This window comes from Malaclemys terrapin, chromosome 4 (assembly GCF_027887155.1).
Source record: "Malaclemys terrapin pileata isolate rMalTer1 chromosome 4, rMalTer1.hap1, whole genome shotgun sequence".
In the NCBI taxonomy this organism is placed as follows: Eukaryota; Metazoa; Chordata; order Testudines; family Emydidae; genus Malaclemys; species Malaclemys terrapin.
Window position 1 is genome coordinate 43,010,716 of NC_071508.1, and position 19,100 is coordinate 43,029,815.

The 19,100-nt window shown below is 41.1% G+C and overlaps 1 protein-coding gene across 1 annotated transcript in view; it reads left to right on the top strand.

Moving 5' to 3' along the window:
* Nucleotides 1-406: 406 nt before the first annotated feature.
* The window catches only part of LOC128836116 (sodium/hydrogen exchanger 10-like), a 161,767-nt gene continuing 143,073 nt past the window's right edge, over nt 407-19,100 (top strand). Inside the window, exons 1-3 of the mRNA XM_054026133.1 lie at nt 407-527; nt 5,242-5,342; nt 13,794-13,922. Coding sequence (XP_053882108.1) covers nt 407-527; nt 5,242-5,342; nt 13,794-13,922 — 351 coding nt within the window. The remainder of the gene's footprint in view (nt 528-5,241; nt 5,343-13,793; nt 13,923-19,100) is intronic.

Consider the following 19,100-nt stretch of genomic DNA (forward strand, 5'->3'; position numbering starts at 1 on the left):
GTAGAAGTAAGGACAGAGAGAGGGCAGTGGCTACAACGAAGGTTACTGGGCATGCTCAGTTCGGGTGAGCATGCTCAGTACACCCAAAGTAGGCCGGGCCTGAAACTAACTGAGAGAGGGCTCTGGTGGACCCTGTGGTAACAGGAAAGGTTGAGCCGGGGCGCTGCCCGCGGAGGGATCCGGCTCCTGGGACGGCCCCTCGCCACCTCCTTCTGAGGACTGGGTGGGAGAAGGGCTCCCAGGACCTGCGCTGAGCCTTTGCAGTGGGCAAGTGGGGAATCCATCCTTGCAGTGAGAAGGCCCAGCTAGGACTTAGGCCAGTGCCGTGGTGCCCCGTCTCTCCACTCGGGGGTGGGGGGTGCTGGCTGGGACCCCGGTGAATTGAGTGACACGGGGCTCAGGCAGGATGAGCGCCATAAACAGCAGCTTTTTCTCGGTGGAGACCGAGTTCCATGGACAATACCATATCGTACGGACGAAGCCGCCATTCGTTGTGCTGCTGGTGTTTGTGAGCTGTGCCCTGGGAGGTAAGACACTTCAGGGCTCCTAATATTGAAATGATAGCAAGCAGGTATAGTCACATATTGGATGAATGTAGCACGACTTGTTCCTCCCAACCCAAGTGAATCTTGCAGACCTCTGGGAATAGAAAATCACCTGCTTGGCCTGTGTGATACCAGTCCATCTCAGCATGTGTGTCAGCGAAGTCTGTGGTTAATTATTGGAAATGGATCAGACCTAATTGCATTATGACATCATCTAGGCTGTAACTTTTCACTTTGACTAGTTTCACCTTTTATCTCTAACCTTTTGCCCTCTCCTTGTGACCTTCACTGCTCAACTTCAGGCACAAGTTATATCATTGGGCTTCTCAGCTCCTTTTGTTACCTCTCTCCTCCTACCTCAGCTTCCCTCTGCACTCTTCTTCCTCATCGTTCTGTTCATCTCCTTCCCTTTATGTGTCTCACTTGACTTCCACAAGCACCACTTTTCTTTCTTTTGTTGTTTCCCTGGTCACATCCCCTCATCAATCATCCATTTCTAGCCCCCCTGGCAAAAAAAAAAAAAAAAAAAAATCGATCATACATTTTTATATAACGAAGAGGTTCCAAAAACAGCAGGAATCAAGCCACGAATTGGAACCTGAATCTGGAACCAAATGCAGTTCTGCTTGAGCTATGTTAACCTCTTTAATGAAAAGGCAACAGAGAAACAATAATTGAAGTGGTTTTCCTAATTGCTGTGACCTACCTGAGACATGCAAGCTAACAGCCTTGTCAGTGGAGAAACAATAGTGCATCCTGAGAAAGTAGCATTATACCAGAATTTACTCCAAAGTGTAATGCAGAATTCCACAGGGCATAATCTGTCCATCATTCTACCTAATGTGTAACCATCATGAAGAGAGAAAATAGCCCAAATTAGATGTAAAATGAGCTCTGCATATTTAGTTGAAAAGAACTAAACCATACAGAAGAACTCAGTTCCAGTGTAATTCCAGATAAAGAATGAAAAAAACTCATGAGAGAGGAGGCACCATCATATATTGGCTTAGGAACTACATCACAAGATTTTTAAAGATCTCAGAAACAGAATGTACTCTGGACACTTTGGGTACACTCTCCCTGATCTCCTGCTACTTCATGGTCAGTGCAGTCCTCTGTATCATCATTTTAAATCTGCAAGTTTACTTACCTTTACAAAGCACTAGAAGCTGAACGTTTCAAGCTTCTGCTGATGAGGTATTGAATAGAAAGGTACTCTATGCTGTGGTATCGTCCTGCTCTTTAAACTTTTTCTCCTTGAATTCTGTTTCCTTATTTTTTACGCAGCTTTTCTGTTGACTTTTCCACCTTTACAGGACCAACATACTTAGTGATATGAGGAAGAGAGAAAATTAAGTTCTTAGCTGTCCATTTCTTTTGTCTGAGGTATAGGGTTTGCTGATCTAACCCATCATTGCTTCAAGGTTACAGAGGTCTTACCATGGAAGAGCATAAAGGAATAGACCCAAACTGGCAGAGAAGAGTTTTGAATGCCAGTGAAGCAAGACTTGCTCTCCCACCCCCAGCTCTGGGATGGGCAAAGGCCAGGGTCTATTTTTTTCAGCAGCAATGGAATGCAGATCCCTAAGACCACTGACTGCAGGGCCAGCCTTAGGAAAAATGGCATTCTGGGCAAACTTGTATTTGGTGTGCCTGGTGCCCGTGGGCTCCCCTCTATTGCCCCTGGATTCCCCTCCAACACTCCAGCCCCCCTAAGCTCCTTGGGCTCCCCTTCCCCCCATTGCCCACAGGAAGGACTGCAGAGGGAGGAGTTTCTGAGCCCCGGGGTTCCCTTAGCCATATACTCCTGACCACTCTGCCTGTGGGAAGGGGGGACCCAGGGGCTAGTCCTGCTGCCTGCACCTTTCTGCCGGGTGGGCAGCCCTGTTCGCATGCACTTACCCCACTCCTGCAGCCCAAGCCTGCCAGCTTGCAGCACTCAGACAGCACCCTCATGACCACCCTGGGCAGTCTCCATGTCACCCACCCCTGAGGCTGGCCCTGACTGACTGCTTTCTGGTATCTCCCCTAAGGATACTTCAAGATCTTCCATTCTCTGATTTCTGGTTCTTACAGATTTATCCAGTTTAATGTCTCTTATCAGCCAGCGAAGAAGGAAACAGTGAAGTTGTATGGCCTATTCTAGACATACTAGTCTGTTCTCTTTTGGTGCCAGAATGATCATGCGGTTTCAGTCTGTCTGAGATCTGCTGTGTCTCCTTTTGTGATCTACAGGAATTTCATGATGGAGACAACCTAGACTATAGAAGCGGTAGAACCTTGAGACTTTCTTGCATCTAGAGAGCTAAAAGACTTCTACCTGCACATACATGTTGTATCTAAAATACTTCCACTTAACTATAGGCCAAGAGTAGTTTTAGTAATCACTTTAACTTTTGGCTTTATGCCAGCATTCAGAGTTCATGAAGTTCACTGACATGGTGGATTTATGCTAATCAGGCTCCCCTTTTTGCTTTTCAGGTCGCAAAGAATGGGGGAGGGAAGTGCCAGTGTTACTTAAGTTAAGGAAGACTGCATGGTCTGAGGTGCTTTTTATTTTATGGGTATAAAGGCTAATTCCTTTAGAGTCATCACTACTTTGTTGGTGGAAAAAATCAGCTTCTGTGGAGGTGATCTGCCATGCAAAAACCTGGCATTCAGTCTATTACTTTGACGGTGAAATGGCAAGTGATGTCAACATGTCAGCAGACTTGGCTCTTTGAAGGAAGGGTCTCAGGACCATGGTCCAAGGCACTCCCTAGTTCTGTTATCTTAGTAAGCCTGTCCAAGGTGTACCTGGGGTGCTACCACTTATAGCACAGAATCCAGACTGGTGGGCTCCTCTTACAAAGGGAGATTTTGGTTTAACTTTGTTCATTGATTTTCTGCAAAGGAGAGTACCTTTGGAAGTCTGGAAGTCTAGTGGCATATTTCAGAGTTCTGATTTAAGTGTGGCTGAGAGAGAGGACTTCTTATAAGTCCCCTGCTGGGGACCTGAAGCTTAACAAACTATAAGGGTGAAGCTGCCTGCAAAAGTGTAGTGAGGAACAGCAGCCCAGATTTTGAATAAATGGTCTCCTTCTTTGCAGAAAATCACATTAGAAAGCAAAGGCAAAACCTCCCATTTTCTAGTTGTGTTGGCTTTGAACTTTAATTTTCTCTTCTTAAGCTAAAATGAGGATTTTTTAAATTTCTCCTTATTTGGTTTCTTTAAAAATAAATGGTAAAAATTAAAAGTAATCACAGATTCAAGGAAGTAACACCGGAAGACACAATTGACAGTTCAGGTCCAGTTTTAAAATAACCGTTTAATTTTTATCAGGATTTACTTGGGCACAAAAATACATAACTAACTTTTTTTTCTTTTCATATTTATATCTTATATGAATGATAAACATCACTTAGGGTGAAATAATTCTGTAAAATCCATGAAGTGGATTTGAGATGTGTAATGTAAATAAGCTTAATTTCAAGGCAGAAATAGTCCTCCTCCCATAACCAGAAAAGAAATTTGTGATGGATATCCATCATATCTGGATCAAGGCCAGAGTTTCTGCAGAAGCAGGCATGATTCAACCAAAAAGGGGTGTTTTTTTCTCCACACAACTCTGTGTGGACTGTAGCTGGCCAGGTCTCTCATTTTGTCTGCATTTTTAGATGGATGCTGTTGGTTTTTTTCCCTTAATTGAGGCTCAAGAAGGTATTAGGTGCCCATGATACCTATAGAACTCTTACCCATATTACCATGCTCATTTTGAAGATGTCTGGAGGAACTTTTTTGTGTTGTTGCAGTACCATATAATGCTTAACTTGTATCTTGTGCTATTTGATTTTAGTCCTCCACGTTAGGTTAGGGATGCAGCACATGAACTTAATAATAATATGTTCAGATGCTACAGTACAAGGCTATTTGGAATTTGGTTACATGTAACTTTGGCAAATGTTTTTGGGGAGGTGCTAATATGGCTCTTGTTAGTTAGACTTTTTACTGGTATATTTTCATTGGTGTATTTTCAACTAGACTTGATATTGAAAATAGGAAAAAGAAGCAAGTAATTTGCTTTATTGCACAATTAAATTCTGAATAACACTATCCTAGTTAACTGAAACACTTCTTCAGAAATTGCCTCTGCAGATCCCCGTTATGGGATTTGCGTAATCTGCTTTCACTATATACCTTCCCTAAAGTGAATTCACACGTTGGATTGTTTTGCGGTTTATTCAAAACCCCATTTGGTTAAACACTTTCAGATGTCCATAAAACATTTTGGTGTTGTATTGAGGTAATCCGTTTGAGATATAGAAAATGGAAGGGGGAAGGAAGAAAATATAAAATATCATTGGCAGACATAGTGAGTGCTTTTTGTTATGCTTGTCTCACTTTGTACATTTGAGCCGAAGGGAAATACCGATTCTGATTAGTGCTTACCAGTCAGACCAAGACCTTGAACTAGGAACATGCATGCAGTTGTGCACTGGATATGAAAATAAGTACTGGTTGAACATTGAGTTTATGCATGTTAAATGTAAATTTCCACAACTCTTATATTAGCCTGTTTGCAAACCTAAAATCAAGTAGCAGGTACAGGAGAATTTCAGGTCAGATCTGCTGGGCTGTTTCTGAGCAGAGATGCATATTTTGAAATTATATACAATGATATTATTTTTATGTATAATAATCTCTTTTTATTTCCAGCTCTGTTGAGGACCATTCTGAAGGAATCAAACTTTCCTATTAATGTAATTCTTTGTTCGATTGGAGTTCTCCTTGGAGTAGTGGGCTACTTTGTAAAGGAGGTACTGTATATTTAGTAACTATAACCGTTATTAATGTGGGCCATAAGGCAACACATGGATTGTTTGTTTGGTTTGTTGGTTTTTTTCACCCCACAGGGTTATAAATAGTGAGGGAGTTTAGTTTAGTGCAGGGGTTCCCAAATGGTGGACCATAGAACACTATCCTATATGCAAAAAGAAGAACAGGAGTACTTGTGGCACCTTAGAGACTAACAAATTTATTAGAGCATAAGCTTTCGTGGACTACAGCCCACTTCTTCGGATGCATATAGAATGGAACATATAATGAGGAGATATATATACACACATACAGAGAGCATAAACAGGTGGGAGTTGTCTTACCAACTCTGAGAGGCCAATTAATTAAGAGAAAAAAAACTTTTGAAGTGATAATCAAGCTAGCCGAGTACAGACAGTTTGATAAGAAGTGTGAGAATACTTACAAGGGGAGATAGAGTCAACGTTTGTAATGGCTCAGCCATTCCCAGTCCTTATTCAAACCGGAGTTGATTGTGTCTAGTTTGCATATCAATTCTAGCTCTGCAGTCTCTCTTTGGAGTCTGTTTTTGAAGTTTTTCTGTTGTAATATAGCCACCCGCAGGTCTGTCACTGAATGACCAGACAGGTTAAAGTGTTCTCCCACTGGTTTTTGAGTATTTTGATTCCTGATGTCAGATTTGTGTCCATTAATTCTTTTGCGTAGAGACTGTCCGGTTTGGCCAATGTACATGGCAGAGGGGCATTGCTGGCACATGATGGCATATATCACATTGGTAGATGTGCAGGTGAACGAGCCCCTGATGGTATGGCTGATGTGATTAGGTCCTATGATGATGTCACTTGAATAGATATGTGGACAGAGTTGGCATCGGGGTTTGTTACAAGGATAGGTTCCTGGGTTAGTGGTTTTGTTCAGTGATGTGTGGTTGCTGGTGAGTATTTGCTTTAGGTTGGGGGGTTGTCTGTAAGCGAGGACAGGTCTGTCTCCCAAGATCTGTGAGAGTAAAGGATCATCTTTCAGGATAGGTTGTAGATCTCTGATGATGCGCTGGAGAGGTTTTAGTTGGGGGCTGAAGGTGACAGCTAGTGGTGTTCTGTTATTTTCTTTGTTGGGCCTGTCTTGTAGGAGGTGACTTCTGGGTACTCGTCTGGCTCTGTCAATCTGTTTTTTCACTTCAGCAGGTGGGTATTGTAGTTTTAAGAATGCTTGATAGAGATCTTGTAGGTGCTTGTCTCTATCCGAGGGATTGGAGCAAATGCGGTTATATCTTAGAGCTTGGCTGTAGACAATGGATCGTGTGGTGTGTCCTGGATGGAAGCTGGAGGCATGTAGGTAAGTGTAGCGGTCAGTAGGTTTCCGGTATAGGGTGGTATTGATGTGACCATCGCTTATTAGCACAGTAGTATCCAGGAAATGGACCGCTTGTGTGGATTGATCTAGGCTGAGGTTGATGGTGGGATGGAAATTATTGAAATCATGGTGAAATTCCTCAAGGGCTTCTTTTCCATGGGTCCAGATGATGAAGATGTCATCAATGTAGCGCAAGTAGAGTAGGGGCGTTAGGGGACGAGAGCTAAGGAAGCGTTGTTCTAAGTCAGCCATAAAAATGTTGGCATATTGTGGGGCCATGCGGGTACCCATAGCAGTGCCGCTGACTTGAAGGTATATATTGTCCCCAAATGTGAAATAGTTGTGGGTGAGGACAAAATCACAAAGTTCAGCCACCAGGTTAGCTGTGACATTATCAGGGATACTGTTCCTGATAGCTTGTAGTCCATCTTTGTCCCTAACATCAGGCTTGTCTGGTTATGTAGACTCTGTCCTAAGACCCTACGCTACCAGCACTCCCAGCTATCTTCGAGACACCACTGACTTCCTGAGGAAACTACAATCCATCGGTGATCTTCCAGAAAACACCATCCTGGCCACTATGGACGTAGAAGCCCTCTACACCAATATTCCACACAAAGATGGACTACAAGCTATCAGGAACAGACACAAATCTGACATCAGGAATCAAAATACTCAAAAACCAGTGGGAGAACACTTTAACCTGTCTGGTCATTCAGTGACAGACCTGCGGGTGGCTATATTACAACAGAAAAACTTCAAAAACAGACTCCAAAGAGAGACTGCAGAGCTAGAATTGATATGCAAACTAGACACAATCAACTCCGGTTTGAATAAGGACTGGGAATGGCTGAGCCATTACAAACGTTGACTCTATCTCCCCTTGTAAGTATTCTCACACTTCTTATCAAACTGTCTGTACTCGGCTAGCTTGATTATCACTTCAAAAGTTTTTTTTCTCTTAATTAATTGGCCTCTCAGAGTTGGTAAGACAACTCCCACCTGTTTATGCTCTCTGTATGTGTGTATATATATCTCCTCATTATATGTTCCATTCTATATGCATCCGAAGAAGTGGGCTGTAGTCCACGAAAGCTTATGCTCTAATAAATTTGTTAGTCTCTAAGGTGCCACAAGTACTCCTGTTCTTCTTTTTGCGGATACAGACTAACACGGCTGTTACTCTGAAACTTATCCTATATGGCTATCCTTGTTTCCAGATACTAAACAACATTCAGAGGCAGCTAAAAATACATACTTAATACTAGTTTTCCATACAAGATATTTCTGTAGTTGGCACAGGGATGCTATGAGATTGTCAATGAGAGGGGAGGTAGACCTTATAATTGTGAATGGGATGGGTTTGCAAGAACGCTCTTTCTATTAAGAAGTAGTTCATGCTATCAAAATATTTGAGAATTGTTGGTCTGGAGGTTAAAGTTCCAATCTAGGCTTCGAGATCTGGCTTTCGCCCACAATTGTCCCAATTTCCTCATTTGTGGGATAAGGATAATAGTTACTTAGTTCATAGGGTCTTCTATAGTATACTGAATATTTATAAATCATTTTGAGATCCTCAGATGGTAGGCACTGTAATTGCAAAGTATAGTTTCTGGACTGCCTGTTATGGAAAAAATCATTTTGGTAAAACCTCACTTTTCATTACTGCACATAAACAATAGATTATGTGCTTACTGTTACACATTTGGGGGCCTATTCATGAATAGTTTACTGAAGAAATGTCAGTGGAATAAAGTGACAAGAGTGTAATTGTTTCTTATCTCACAACCTGAAAACTGAAGTAAAACAGGAATAAGTCAATATTTTTTTTTTAAATTATAAATAAAACTGGGGGTGATACAATTGGATTACTAGAAATTACTCTTGAGGTGTGTGGTAGAATGACGGTTGTTGACTTTACTATTATTAAAAACATGTGTTCCATACTTGTGCTAAAGAGAAATCAGCCTACTAATAAAAAAAATTTGAAATCCCTATTTGGAAAGCTGCGTATAAAGCACTTGTGTAGTGATTTACCTTTTTCCTCATGTCATAAATATAGTAATCCTCCCAACAGCTCTACAAGGTACTGCTGATATGTAACTACAGAGAGAGGAACTGAAAAACAGTGAGGCTATGACAAGTTTGAGGCCACACAGTGGAGTGGATAAAAATGATTTTATTTAAAAAAAAAAAAAAAAGGTTTTACTTTTTTCTTTTTATATATATATATATATATATATATATAATTAGATTTTTTAAAAATTAAATACTGGTTTATTTTTTAAAGTAAACCTCTTTGAAATTATAACAACATATGTTAAGGCCTAAACTTACAAAAATCAATTAAATCATTTAAATGAAATTAAAATATTAATATTAAGCAGTACATGTTTGCTGTTAAAGTTTCAAAGAAAGTCAAACCACTGAATTGGTGGAAGTTACTAACTAAGCGCTTGTAACCTGAGTTTGTTGAAGTGCTGAACCAGTTTTTGAGCCTCTTCTGTAGGTGCAGAGAGAACATTTGGGTTTATTCACCTAGTTCAGTTCAATGACTAGTTCATTTAAAGTTAAGAAACCAACTGAAGAAAAAGGTAGAAAAGCTTGTGAATAAAAACTAGATGTAAAAGGATGAGATCTACTATATCTAAAATTCTGAAGGACATTGGTGACCAGAAATATTCAGTTCATTTAACTACCTACAGATAATACTTTGTTTAATAAATCAGTTAGTTTTAAATTTAGAACAGGATTTGATAATATTTTTTCTTGTGTATCCCACACATGTAGGGTAGTTTTAGTTAACTACGAAAAATGTTGTAAAATGCCATTTTTGTGCATTTTTAATTGAATTCAAATTTCCAAATAGAGCTTGACACAAATCACAAGTAAAAAAATGAATCATCATCTAGTAAGTAAGAAATGTGAATAAATGTAAGATAAGCTATATAATTGCTTAAATGTGTATAGATATAGTGTGTCCTTCTGTTTAGTAAAAAGAAACACCAAATGTAGTTTAAAGGTTATATTTAGTTGCACATCAACATGTTTTAATGGTTACCAACTAATGAGAATTATCCTTTCTTTAGGAAAATAACTAAAAAGTACAAATGCAGAAGAAGATTAAAATCAATGATTAAATCAAGGTTTCCTGCTTGCTGATTTAAATTGTGATTAAAATTGATGATTTAAATAATTTCACTCTGCCACACAGCAAATTAGTGGTAGAGATGGGTTTTATTACCCAACCATCGCTCTGTCTTAAATTTATGTTTAGTCCACAGTAACACACTAAACTGTTGCTGCATCTCTGCATATGCATCAACAGAACAAAAATCTTGTATGATGAGGAATAAGTAATGCAATGATTTGTTAGTATTTTTAAAATTTTGTTGTGATAGAATGGTGGATTTTTTTAATTAGGTATTTAGAGTCAATAGGCCATTACCTACTGTGCTTTAACACTTTTAAGTCAAATTTTAGACCTAAAAGATAATGATGCTTCTTTCATAATTATAATTTTAGTGTAATTACTTATGTTTATAATTAGAAATCTTGAAAAATTATACAACATTCTGTTCTAATCGATTTCTCACTGCAGTTAAACAGCGTGGCCACTCATTAGCTTCCAAGGTATTTTCTCCCTGCCCAGCTTCAGTTTCTGCAGACTCTCTCCTGTGCTTTTCTCATTTTGTTTTCTGCCTTGACTCCAGGCAGAAGATCCTTTTTGAGCCTTGACTCCTGTGGCTCTTCGTTGAGCAATCAGCTAGTTGGTTAGGCAGAAAATGCGACAGGCATCGCTAAACACAAATTTCCTTAGCAGCAGGCTCATATTGTCATCATTCTGAATCCTCTTCTTGCTCTCCCTTGCAAACAGTTGGAGCAGTCTTGGAAGTTCTTTCTCACAGGGCAGGCAGAAGAGTTTCTAACAGCAAGACCCATGGTAGCCGTCACAAACCAGGAGGTTCTGTCTCCCCTTCATCTCAGGCTTCCAGTGGTGAGACCACCACCTTTGTCAACATTAGGAATTCAACCTCCCCCTTTACTTCTCAGGATAGGTGGCATATTTTGAAAAATCCTCCACACTGTGCACCAGTGATCCCACTTTTGGCGTTTGTGCTCCTCTAGAGTTGGCAGCACTTTAAAGAGAGCCCCTTACTTGTCTGCAAGTTCGCCTTACTGGACTGAATGCTCCAGCTCCTCCACTCATCACAGAGGCCAACCTGACACTGTGGAATACCACAGCATTTCAACCCCTCTTCCCGCTGGGAGCAAAGGACCTCCCGCCGAATTGCCGCCGCAGATCGCGATCACGGCTTTTTTTTTTTTGGCTGCTTGGGGCGGCCAAAACCCTGGAGCCGGCCCTGTCTGTTTCTCCATCCACACACTCTAATGTAGGTTAAGATTGAGAGGAAAAGCTTTAAAAGGTCCATGGTCTCTGAGAGGAAGGTTAAACCATCTTCTCTTCCTCCTCTTATATCCTCTTTCTCCTCAGAGGAGGCATACTTCATCAGACATTTCAGTTCTGATAAAGGATTCGTTAATGAAGCAAATATCTAGAACCACAAGACTTTAGTAATCCCCTACTGAGCTCCCTGGACCCTGCAGGGGATACTAGAACAAGGATTGACAGAAGGATGGGAGTACTTGTTTGGGCAGATTCAGGAAAAGACATTTCTGTTCCCAAAGTATATGGCTCAGATAATCACAGAAATAGGGAGGGATCCGGATACTCGCATAGATTCTTTGCTAAAACTGAGGGGTGTGTAGCTCAGGGGTGGATGTGGGATGGAAAGATGCCCTTTGTGCTTCCTTGAACTTGGGCCTATGGTGTACTACTCTAGTTCTCCAATGTAACTTAGAACAGCCTTTAGGCTTCTGTAAGGTTTACCAGCTGCCAGAGGCTAGGGATCATGCCAAAAGCAGGTGCTGATGGGGGCACGTTGGGCCACTAAATCATTTCTCCACCATGAGACAATCTCTCTACACTGGGTAATTCTCTTGTGATTGGCTAATTTTTCACTTATTCGTCACTCGGTGGGAGCAACCATTCCATTCTCTTTCACATCCCAGCCATCTATCCCTAGCAATTAAAGAGTTATTACAGTAGGAGGAGGACTCTGACAACCTATTCAGGAATGTGCATTCCCTTGACCAACCTGCAGTAGATAAATTGCCACAGATGACAATCTGAAGGGATGGTGTGCCACCTTGTACAAAGTCAATGATTGTGGACCAAGTGGGTCAATCTTTAATTAGGAGGACCCCGTGTCCCTCTACCTTTTTATTTACTGCTTGCCAAACGATCCCAAGAATAAAAATATGCAGAGGACACTTGAAGGAGAAATGAAAGTTACTTGCATGTAGGTGGATTTGTTTGAGGTAGACTCTGCATATTCATATTCCCAGTCTGCCTTCCCCTTTTCTGCTGAGTTTTAATCAATTTTGTACTCTATATTAGCAGTGGCAGGAACTGAGGTAGCAGGTGGCACCATGCCCCCTTTTATAGCCTCCTCCTCAGAATGTGCTTGAATGATGAGGGAAGGAGAAGGAGGGGTGCATGTGGGCTCTAATGGACACTGTATCAGCAGGTTCCACCATCCAAGCTGCACTGGTTGGTGCATCCCAAGAATGTGAATATGCAGAGTCCATCTCAAAGAACTCTAGTAACCGTCATTTATTTCTGTATATAAAACTGCAATGTTTTCTCCCCAGGTATCTTTCATACTAGGTTCCTAGGTTTAGAGGGAAAGGCCTTCTGTGAAAGAGTTGTGCAAGGCCGTCATCTGGCAGTCTACATATATTTGTTACAAGGCACTACTGACTTTTACTGTCCGTTTCACAGATGCTTTGCCTTAGGTGGTGTCATAACTATAAAGGGAAGGGTAACAGCTGTCCTGTGTACAGTACTATAAAATCCCTCCTGGCCAGAGACTCCAAAATCCTTTTCCCTGTAAAGGGTTAAGAAGCTCAGGTAACCTGGCTGGCATCTAACCTAAAGGACCAATAAGGGGACAAGATACTTTCAAATCTTGGGGCGGGGGGGCTTTTGTTTGTGTTCTTTGTTTTGGGAGGGCGTTCGCTCTCGGGACTGAGATGGACCAGACATCAATCCAGGTTCTCCACATCTTTCTAAACAAGTCTCTCCTATTTCAAACTTGTAAGTAAATAGCCAGGCAAGGCGTGTTAGTTTTCCTTTGTTTTCTCAACTTGTAAATGTACATTTTACTGGAGTGTTTATCTTTGTTTGCTGTACTTTGAACCTAAGACTAGAGGGGAGTCCTCTGAGCTCTTTAAGTTTGATTACCCTGTAAGGTTAATTTCCATACTGATTTTACAGAGATGATTTTTACCTTTTTCTTTAATTAAAAGCCTTCTTTTTAAGAACCTGATTGATTTTTCCTTGTTTTTAGATCCAAGGGGGTTGGATCTATATTCACCAGGAGTTGGTGGGAGGAAGGAGGGGGAATGGTTAATTTCTCCTTGTTTTAGATCCCAGGGGGGTTGGAACTGTATTCACCAGGAGTTGATGGGAGGAAGGAGGGGAATGGTTAATTTCTCCTTGTTTTAAGATCCAAGGGGTTTGGATCTGTATTCACCAGGGAATTGGTGAAAGGTTTCTCAAGGCTTCCCAGGGAGGGAATCCAATTGGGATGGTGGCAGCGGACCAGCGCTAAGCTGGTAGTTAAGCTTAAAAGTTTTCATGCAGGCCCCTACATTTGTACCCTAAAGTTCAAAGTGGGGACACAGCCTTAACAGGTGGGTGCTGAGCATTGTCATTTTGTAATTGCCTTTTCCTCCCCAGCTGGGGAACCTGTGCGCACTGTTACTTGGAGCCCATTGGTCCAAATTGTTAAAAGAGGCAGTGCAGTTTGGTGAGAGGAGAATGACAAATATTTAGAAGTCGGTGATTGATCATATTGTCTTGACAGTTTGAACAGCAAAGAGAAACCAGTTGGTCCAGAATGATGATTACTTAATATCCTTGCAGATTTACAGATAGAAAAAACCTTTTAATTTCCCCCCCAATTCCATAATATATATTATTTTTTTCCAGAAATCACTTAATAAGTGTACTTTACCTTCTTTTGTATTGTCAGTTTACTATTTTGACAGAATACATTGCAGAGATTGATCCGATCCTGTTTCTTCATATGTTCACATCTGTTATAATATTTACTGCTGCTTTTGAAATGGATTTTTATACATTTCGGAAATCATTTTGGCAGGTAAGATGTGATTTCAGAAACTTCCTATTAGAGTTCATTATTATATGGAAAAGATAAGAGGTAATTGTGTCCTTGTTTTTCTTTGTGGCTGTAAAGTGGTTGCAATGGTTTGGTATACATTATAAATTTTAAAAAGAAAAGGAAAAGCTTAATTGGGGCAATAAGAATTTAGAAACCTTTTAACCTTTTAAATGTAGTGCCACCTCATCTGTGAGTTGGGAGTGTGCCTATCTCAACCTGGAGTGAAGAAAAGAGAGGTCTTGGGGAGAGAGAACTGGGGTGGGTCACAGCCCTCAATTGCTCTGACTTTCCAGTGCTGATCTTAAGGTCTGTGAGGGAGAGTATTAGAAAAGATCTGCTCAACAGAGAGCTTAGAGGCAACTTCACTGTAAAAGACCCAGTATACTCCTCAGGAGACTTCTGCCAAACCTTGTTTTCTCCTTCACCACCCTGTCAGATGTCCACTCAATCTCTTCAGGGAGGAGATTTGTCCCATGGTTACCCAGGCTGCCACAAATTTTTGTGGAGTGAGTGCTCCTTTCAGCACCTCCAGCTAATGCTACTATCTTTGAGCATGAAGAGTTTCTTCTTTAGCATGCCCCCATCCCTCAACATCCAGAATGGCTCCTCAATCTTGAGAGGGGGCGCAGGTGCTCCTTTCTATGCTGCAGTTCCAGTATTCCTTCGACAGCTGCTCTATTAAACCAGTTGTTCAAAAGATGCTGATTTGGCTGGCACTGCCTGCTGCTGATAGATAAAACTAGCTGAACAGGGAGTAGGGCTTCTACCGATGAAAAAAAATAAATGGATGAGGATTAGTTGGTTGCTCCTAAATATATAAAAATAATAAACATAACCTAGATGGCTCAGAAAGTGATACCTGTAGTTAAGGTTGCATGCATTTTCCATTATAAGATTGTGTTTCAGTTGCTTATAACTTTGACAAACTTAAACTGTTTGGGATGAAAATTTCCATGCTAAAGGTCTGCATGAGACGGAACGTTTCTGGCAAGTTTCAGCTAAAATTATAAAGCTGTTTCCAAGAACAAGGTTATGGAAAAACACGTTTTGCCCATGTAAAATAATAATTCTTACAACTCTTTCATTGAAAAACTTAGCACCTCTCTGCTGTGGAACAAGATACTTGAAATTTGTCATTGGGGCAGGGTTGCCCTGGTGTCAGAGTTGTGCCTTTTACTTTGTCTGTGAAAATTTGCCCAAATTGGGCACATGCTCAGTGGAGTCTAGTTAGAGTTTGACAGCTAAATTCTCCAAAGAGTCAGTCTGCACTGAGCATGCTCTGTCCCCTTGCAACTCCTATATGCTGACCGGATTGTGCATGCACTATCTCAAGGTTGGAAAGGATGAGCAGGACTTTCCCTGAAACTGCTCCTCTTGGCTGCTGGATGCTGCTTGGCATTGGGTATGTGGTCAGAGAGCAGGCAGACTGTCTTTCCCGTGCTCTCAGTGCTCCTGGTGCTGGCACCTAGTCAGTGAGGAGGAGGAAACAGACAGACTTGAATGCAAAAGGAGGAGGAGTGTAGGTGGAGGGGGTGAGATATGCAGGGCAGAGACACACAGGAGCTCAGGGGTGGATTTAGGAGCATGGAGGGAGGGGAATAGCAGCAGGAGCAGGACAGCAAGGGACAGATGATGTGGGGAGATATGAACAAGTGATAAGGGAAAGAGATGCGGTGAAGGAGTGGAGGAGAGGGGAAGAAGCAAAGGATAAGGGCGATAGGCGCAATGAGTGGGGACAGAGGTAGCAATTAAGCTGGGGGAAAATGGACCATGCCAGAGAGGGGCAGGAACTGAGGTGGTGGGGGATAGGACAGAGGGGGCCATGGAAAGGCTTGTGGGGGACAGAGGCAGAAGAGTCTGTAACTACTAGTTACTACGTTCCCCGACAGAATTTAGATTTTAACATATTATTCTTGAGTCTCAACATTCCTTTGCTTTCTAGTAAATAGTTGTGAAACCCTTTGGGTCAAGTGTGTCTCACTCCCCTCTAGTGGCAGGTTCACATGGAAAAGTCTTATACTACTACCAGTTACTACAATAACTCAAGTGACAGAGGACTACGCTGTGGCTCTAGAGATCAACCCAATCCTGCTGAAGACCGCATTGGGGATCATTATGGTTCCACAGAATAGAATTTTTGTTCTTTTCAGTTTTATGGGTTTTTAAAAAGGAAATTGCATCCAAGATTTTTAAAAGAATATTAAGATTGCAAAGACCAGTATGCAAAGTTAGGAAATGATAGAATTAAGTGTGCTCATGCAACCTTAATTGGCCCTCTTGTTTATGCATTAGTACAGTCTTTAGTTACATGATCTCACAGTATATTTTCTGCAGGATCCCTACCTCATTTAGTGCACCTGATGGACTGTGCTTTGGGAACTCATTCGGGATGTTAGGTGAATGGAGATCTTGTGTGTAGGATTCCTGCCTCATTTGTTGCAGAGGTTGGAAAGTGTGTGATGAATGAGGAAGGGAACTGCAGGAAGAGAAGGGATTGCCTCATGGTTAAGACAGTTGAATGCCACACTGGAGAACTGGACTCTGTCCCTGCCTATGCCCCAGAGCTTCTTTGTGATGCAGTGCAAATCACTTAAACCGAAACTTTCATAGATGTCCATGGTGTGTTCATCATTTTCTGAGTACCCAGCATGAGACACAGGGGTCTGATTTGCTGAAGTGCTGAGAACTCGCCAGTGAGGTCAATGGAAGCTCTGCTCTGAAGATATAAGTGCTATAAAATTCTAAGTACACTGAAAAAAATAAAGCTCTAGGCATCTCATTGGGCACCCAAAATTAGCTGACATTTTTGACAGTTTTGTTTTTAATCTCTGTCTCTGAGTTTCCCCATGTGTAAAATAGGGATAATATTCACCTTATCTCATGGGTTTTGTGAAGATAGGTTCATTAACATTTGTAAAATGTTAAGATACTATGATGACACCACTGTAGAAAAGCCAATGAGGAAATTAATAATTATATTCAATGCAGGGTTTGGATGGTGTGCAGCAAACAATATATGGCATTACACACTGAATGATGAGGATAAAAAAGAAATATTGACTAGCTCCCCATTCAGTGAACAACTGTCCGTCCTGTGTATTGTATGAGGTAGAATCTTACAGAAAATATTGGATGTAATCATAGATTCATACATCTGAAGGCCAGAAGGGACCACTATGATCATCTAGTCTGTCCTCCTGTATAATACAGGCCACAGAACTTATCTGAAATAATTCCTGTTTGAACTAGAGCACATCTTTAAAAAAATCCATTCTTGAGTTAAAAATGTCCAGTGATAGAGAATCCACCACAACCTTTGGTAAATTGTTCCAATCATTAATTACCCTCACTGTTAAAAGTTTACACCTTATTTCCAGTCTCAATTTGTCTAGCTTCAACTTCCAGCCTTTGTATCATGTTATGCCTTTCTTTGCTAGTTTATAATAATAATATATGGAGATATACCTATCTCCTAGAACTGGAAGGGACCCTGAAAGGTCATTGAGTCCAGCCCCCTGCCTTCACTAGCAGGACCAAGTACTGATTTTGCCCCAGATCCCTAAGTGGCCCCCTCAAGGACTGAACTCACAATGCTGGGTTTAGCAGGCCAATGCTCAAACCACTGAGCTATCCCTCCCCCCATTATCAAATATTTTTTCCCCCTGAAATCAAGTCATCCCGTGACCTTCTCTTTGCCAAGTTAAATAGATTGAGATCCTTGAGTCTATCATTGTAAGATATGTTTTCCAACCCATTAATCATTTTTGTGGCTCTTCTCAGAACCCTTTACAATTTATCAACATGCTTCTTGACACACTGTAATCATCATGGCAGATCCTAGGGGGACTTAGCCTTCTTGCACATAGCACACTACCCACATGGATCTCTAGCTAGGTCCTTAAGGTGGTCATGCTTGATATTCAGTTTATGTCCATTGCTGGCAATCTTAGCATGACATCGAACCTTTTTCACTGCCACTTGATTGCTGGTGGTGTAGCTGCATTTCCTTGGTGTAAACACTTTGGTCTTCCATCCTAATAATGTGTCTATGCCAAGAAAGCGGCCGAAACTGAATCAGTGCTGATGGATATGGTTGCTGGGTTCAGCTTTGAATATCCTCATTTCTGATCTTGAACTGCCATTTAGTATGAAATAGCTGATGAAGACAAGAATCAAAAATGTCAATTTAGTGTTCTATAGCCTTCCTTAGTGCTCACATTTTGCTGCCACACAACAGAGTTGGTATAGCCATGATTCTGTAGATCCACTGCTTGGGCTCCAGACTTCCCCACAGAGTCCACAGAAAGGCCTGAAATATGACAATAGCTGCTGCTTTGCAAGTATCCACATCTTTTAAGCATCCTCCAGCACTGTCAATGATGCTTCCTAAGTATATGAAGTATATGACAATTGCCACCTGCTTTATGACTCACCTAGAATGGTAAATACTAAGCTGGTTGTCATCTGTACCTGGAGGCTGCTTGATGGTGTTTTTTGAATTGTGGACACTAGAGCTGGTAAATAAAGACTGTATTGTAATACGTATGCACAAGGGAGCTGAATTAGGATTGCATGAGTAACTTTAATTTTGGCGTTTCCTAACTCTTGAGTGCAATCTTAATATTCTTATAACATAAGGTTTTTTAATGTAATTATTATGTAGATAAAGATTGACTATGTTCCCCAAAGTGATCAGTATGTATATCAGCACTTCAATATTTGCTTTTTCAGTTCAGATATAAACTCTTCTGTGAAAGCTGCCAGTTAGAACCTGGCTGAAGAAATTGTACAGAAATGTTTAAATTAGAGAAAACAAAATGAAATCTGAACAAAGAAACTGTTATCCAGCCCCTGATGGGAAAAAAAAACCCACTTTGATTCCTGCAGTTTGGTGGTGTTTGGGAAATTATTTTAATGCCCTTTCAATTTTCAGTAGCTGAAAGCATGCACAGACCAAATTGGCATTATACATGACAGAACCCAATATGCCATCTCCTGAGAAGCACATGTATCTTCTAATGGAAGTCTGCAAGTTCTAAAAGAGCCTAAAAGTTTGTTTATAGTACTGTACCATTTAGTTGCTTTAGTCATGGACCTGGACCATGTTGTGCTAGATGCTGTACTAACACAGAACAAAAATATGGTTCCTGCTCTGAA